Source organism: Populus euphratica, unplaced genomic scaffold (genome assembly GCF_000495115.2).
Source record: "Populus euphratica unplaced genomic scaffold, PopEup_1.0 scaffold577.1, whole genome shotgun sequence".
In the NCBI taxonomy this organism is placed as follows: domain Eukaryota; kingdom Viridiplantae; phylum Streptophyta; class Magnoliopsida; order Malpighiales; family Salicaceae; genus Populus; species Populus euphratica.
The window spans coordinates 4,654-10,540 of record NW_011500243.1 but is presented as its reverse complement, the minus strand read 5'-3'; the positions used below and the strand labels follow the sequence as shown (position 1 = coordinate 10,540).

General features: G+C 29.9%; 1 protein-coding gene across 1 annotated transcript in view; it reads left to right on the top strand.

Annotated features, from left to right (window-relative positions):
• Positions 1-4,219: 4,219 nt before the first annotated feature.
• Positions 4,220-5,887, top strand: part of LOC105112588 (proteasome inhibitor-like protein) — a 5,882-nt gene continuing 4,214 nt past the window's right edge. The window contains exons 1-4 of the mRNA XM_011008324.1: positions 4,220-4,580; positions 4,676-4,847; positions 4,934-5,092; positions 5,442-5,531. Of these exons, the coding sequence (XP_011006626.1) occupies positions 4,403-4,580; positions 4,676-4,847; positions 4,934-5,092; positions 5,442-5,531 (599 nt within the window). The 5' untranslated portion in view covers positions 4,220-4,402. The remainder of the gene's footprint in view (positions 4,581-4,675; positions 4,848-4,933; positions 5,093-5,441; positions 5,532-5,887) is intronic.

The following is a 5,887-nucleotide window of genomic DNA, read 5'->3' as shown; positions in this document are numbered from 1 at the left end:
ATCATCATTATTATTATTATTATTATTATTATTATTATTATTATTATTATTATTAGTAGTAGTAGTAGTAGTATTACTATTACTACTACTATTATTATTGTTGTCGTTGTTGTTGTTATTATTGATATCTATAATTTATACAATTAACCTCCCTGTGGTTCAACTCCAGTCTTGCCGGGTTATTTATTACTTCGACACTCCTGCAGTTGAGAGAAGACATCAATCTTTTAGTCGTGTCAGGGGCCCAAAAATGGGTTATGACATAATGTATATCATAAATATTGTGGTTGATAGGTGTGATAATATTTGTGGAATTGAATCCCAAGATGATTAGGTCGGGATTTAATTATGAAATACGAGTTATTAGAAGTGTAAACATGATACATGTCGCTAACTTAGGACCTTCCAGTATAGGGAGGACCTTGTCGAAATTTTGGTAGATGTTAATACGAAGACCATGAATATAAAAAAACAATAATTTATTACTCTATTCTTCGGTTAACATGAGATTGTTGCTTTTTATCTTGGTATAGGGGTAGGATGTTACATATAGCACTTATGTTATCACACATAATAGAAACATGATCAAAATCTAGTCCAAAGTCTTATAAGGTTTGTTTCATCCATAAAATAGGACTACAACAACTACTCGCTATAATATATTTTGCTTTAGTTGTTGATAAAGCCATTTAGTTTTTTTTCTTACTAGCCCAATATAGTAGTGATGATCCTAGAATGTAACTTGCTTAACTAGTACTTTTTTTATCATCTCTGTACCCAACAAAATCTATATCTGAATAGTTTATCAAATACAACTTACTTCCTTTCGAATACCACATTCTTAAATTAATTATACCATGAAAATATTGAAAAACATTTACAATGCTAAGATGAGATTCGTTAGGACATGCTTGAAAATGTGTATATATACAAATACTAAACATAATATTGGGTCGACTTGTGGTTAAATATAATAATGAACCAATCATATCTTGATATTTGGTGATGTCTGTATTGTTATCGTTTTCATTCATATCAATCTTTATTGATATCCATATGGGTGTGTCGGCTTTCTTGACTTGTTCTATCCCTAATCTCTTTAGTAGATCCTTGATGTATGTGGCTTTGGTTGATAAAGATGTCATCTCTAGTTGATTGATTTGCAACCTAAGAAAAAATTCAATTCTCCCATCATGCTCATTTAAAATTTGTCTTGTATGTATTTTGCAAATTTTTTACAAAGAAATTAGTTAGTAACACCAAACATAATATCATTAATGTCTATTATATAAGTAAAATATCTTTACCTTTTCTCTTTGTGAAAAATATGGTGTCAATCTTGCCAATGTTGAAATCATTTTAATGAGAAAAGTCTTTAATATATCATACCAAGCTCTAAATGCTTGTTTTAAACCATATAAAACCTTTTTGAGTTTGAAAACATGATTGGGTAAATGAAAGTTTTCGTAACCTTGAAGTTTCTCAATATATATCTCTTCCTAGATAAAACCATTAAAAAATGCACTTTTACATCCATTTGAAAAGGTGTAAAATTAATATGACATGCAAAAGCTAAAAACATTTTTATTGATTCTAGTCTAGCCATTGATAGAAAGATTTCTTCATAATTAACACCTTCTTCTTAATTATAACTTTTGACAACTAGTCTAGCTTTATTTCTAATTATGATCCCATGATACTTTGTTTTTAAAAACACATTTTGTTCTTATAATGGATTGAATTTTATGTTTAAGGACTAGTTCCTAAACATCATTCATTTCAAATTGGTTTAGCTAATCTTACATGTCTAAGATCCAATTTGCACTCTTTTTGGCTTATAGGAAGGATTTAGGCTCCATATATGAAACAAATATACAATGCTTATTAATGTTTTTAAGAAATGTTCTAGTCTTAGTTCCTTCAAAGGGATTACTAATAATTAACTTAGGAGGATAAAAACTTACATAGCTTATGTCCTTTGCTAGCACAAATAAGTTACAATATCTTGTTGATTGCTTGTGCTTGGTTGCTACATGTCAATTCCTTCATTGTTAGTCTATATTGGGGTTTTATCATAAAGATTCAAATATTAAACACTTTCATTAATTTCATCTAAAATCTCAACAATTTTTTTTGTTTTGAGTTTCCTCAAATGCAATATGCATAGATTTCTTAAGACAAAATATTTTATTATTATATATTATATAAGCCTTGCTAGAAAAGGAATAACCAAGAAAAATACCAACATCATATTTTGAATCAAACTTATCCAAATGATCTTTGGTGTTAAGAATAAAACATTTTAAATAAAAAACTTTAAAATATAAGATATTGGGTTTTCTATCTCTTCAAACCTCTTAAAGAGTTATTTTAAACTTAGGTCTCAAGATAACTCATTTTAAAACATAGCAAGATGTTAAACTGAGGTCTCAAGATAACTCATTTTAAAACTTAGTAAGATGTGTCTGCGACTTCCACCTAAAAGCATTTATGAATATCAAATTCATTTAATATTGTTTTTATCATTTATTGAAGAGATTGATTTTTCCTTTCCATAACTCTATTTGCTTAGGGACTTCTAGCTATTTGAAAAGTTATAATAGTATCCTTTTACCTTTATAAAATATTTTAAATAAATCACTTATAAATTCATTATCAGGATCAGTGATAATAATAAATATGACCTATTTCTTTTATGTATTTTATAGGTTAATTTGTTTCATTTAGTGTCAAACAAACTTGATTACTTTTTTTTTTAGATATATATATATATATATAGATTTATGATTAATCATTAATTATAGATAGATGTAATATTTACAACATACCAGGTTTGCAAGATGACTCTTCAAGATAATAACTATATTTTAAAGAACCATTACAATAAAAGCAAACAACATTCATCCTTTATAATTTCATTATATATGTAAAAAAAATCATAAATAGGTACACCTTACGATCCATATAAATTCCTAATAGTTAATTTTTTTTTTAAATTATACAATCATAAAACACAATTACATAATGTACATAACAACTAAATATCTAATTTATCTTCGTTTAAAGAGTTGAATCCATCGTATTTTTATTCATAATCACTATATATTTTTGCTCTTGTTTAAGTGTATTATTGTAATATGATTATAATGATAATTTATTTTATTAAAAAATCATTAACTATTTTATGGATATTAGGTTATAATATACCTTTTTTTCTTATAACATAAAATAAATATCATCAACACTATTTATTTTATCTAATCATATTGGGTGGGCTAACTATTTGGCCAGACATGACAATATTAAATTATATCTTTTTAAGGTTTAATCTTAATGATAGAATTTTAAAAACATAGTTATTAAAGGTAGATTAGGCCCGATAATTAACCTGGTGACTAAATTGGTAAGGTAAAATATCAGAATGAGTAAATGCTTGGCAAAACTTGGTTATTTCGGGTAACCTAACAAAAAAATGTTTGGAATTTTTTTTTAAAATATTTTTTTCTTAATTGATATTAATTTGTTCTTGAAATCTCACAGTTTTGTGAAGATAACTTTTGTGAGTCAACAAACATTATTGAAAATAGAGTAACAGGCAAGATTAATGGATGAATTTAATTATAACTCATTATCCTCGTGAACTACTATCTTGATCTCCGTCTGGAGCAATAATACACAAAAAATTATTCCTTTTTATTTTGGCAAAAAAGAAGAGTAATGTGACGAAAGACAAAAGGCATTGTTATTGGGAACTCCTATTAACAAATACTTGCCAATTATCAATTATTATTATTTTCCACTTCAGTTGAAAAACCATTTTTTTTTATAAAACGTTAAATGTGATAGAATAGAATGGGTGAATTCATACATATAATGCAGTATTAAAAGAATAAGAAAAAACAATTCCTGAGGCTTTTATGTGCGCGCGCGTGGGGATTGAATAAATTAAATTTTTCATGAGGATAAAAAATGACTTATATTTAGTTGTATTTTCGTTCTTTATTAAAAAAATAAAATAAATACTATACATATAATAAAAATTAATAATTTATAACATGTATAATTTATAGTCTATATTTATATTTATATGAATTATTTTTTAACCTTTTTATATAAAATATTAAAATTTTAATTTTTAATTTTTTTTAATGTTAATTCAGGTTGCATTAACCAATATAATTCAGAATGCGACTCCTTAATCGGGTTAATTTCTGGGTCGGAGACCGATGCGTACGTAGATCGATCAAAGTGGCTTGTCCTCAAAGCCAACTCGACACGCGCGCCCACCGCCCGGTATATAATCGCGAAACCTCTATCAGTATCTTGAAAATTCCCTCCCTCCATCTCTCTCTACAACGGAACCAATCCGTCGATCTTTTGGTCTTCTAGTCTTAAGACAGCAATGGCGAACGAGAAATCGGTGATGGCTGTGATTAGAGCTACGAGGCCTTCCTTTAAAAACAAGCACGACAAGGTCGCTTTCGCTGTTCATGCCGCTTTCCTCGCAAGTGGCTACGCTCTCACCGCCACTGGTCTTGCCGCCTTCTCCGAATCTGCTGCCCTCTCCGCTCCGTCAACTAGTAAGCTCTCAATTTTTTTCTTCAACTTGTTTAATTGCCGTCAACAAAACGAAAAACTAATATTGTGTAATTTTTACCCTCTGCCTCTGTTATAGATGAGGTAGGAACTGAAAATTGGAATGAGGTAGATGGAGAATATGCATTCGTGTATGTAAATCCTGATAAAGAAGGAAAGAGGGTGATACTGAAGTGTTTGGCTTTGAATGGGAAATTGGCGGTTAGTGCCATATCTGATGGGATTTCAGAGCCGGTGAATCTCGAAATCGAGTAGGGGTTTCTTTTTGTTTTTTATTTTTTTTATTTTTTATTTTGGTATTCTAGGGTTAGGGTTTTGAATTTGATTACTGTTGCAGTGTTGGGGATTATGTTGCGGAGAATGAAGGTACAAATTACTCGGAGCAATATAGGAACTTGGACAAGATCTTTAAGAAACTGGATGAAGAAATTTTGTCTAAACTGGATGGCTCTTCTACTTCTTCTTTGAAAGCGAGTTCATCAGGCAACCGTAATGGGTAATTGAGCTCCCTTATTCTGTTTAAGGATGTATGTTTGTGCAATTCATTGCCTTTAACAAACTATGATGCTTGTTACTGTTGTTTTTATTTGACTGCTTAGCCTTTTTCCCTTTTACATTCCACACTCTCCTTGTACTTTAGCTTCGTTTGGTTGGAATTTCAAATGTTCTGCTGCAGAATTTATAATTTATTGTTCTCAATCTTAGCATTTAAATATTTACTTTGACTGCATTAATTCAATTTCTTAGTTGTTACCTCATATTCTAAAACAGCTCTGATAAAAATCTTCATAAGGGTAGCCATCTATTGACTTGGCTTTTCTGTATTGATTTGCCGTGTTTTGTAGGCGAGAAGCAAGGCAGGGATCAAGACAGAATAATGAACCTGGTGTTGGATTTTCTGAACCTGCTAGCCCTCAAAATCCTCCTCTTCCGGGGTATGTTATTCTTTTCATGGCCCTCAAAATCCTCTTCCGGGGTATGTTATTCTTTTCATCACTGTACCTCTCTCATATCTGGTTACATATTGTATCTGTGATATTTTCATTCCCATAGGGAACTTCTGCTCATATGATCTTAAATTTTGTTTGCAACTTTCTTTTGCTATGATATATTAGATCACTACTGTCCTTATGAACTTGGATTTTTCTTGTGGCTTACATTTGTTATGATATAATGCAAGTGCTTGGATCATTCTAGTAATCTCCTCATATGCATGATAAACCTTGTTCTTAAAGTTGATGCTTTATGGCAATCAATTAGTTTTGTTGGGGGGGGGGGGGGGGGGGGTGGC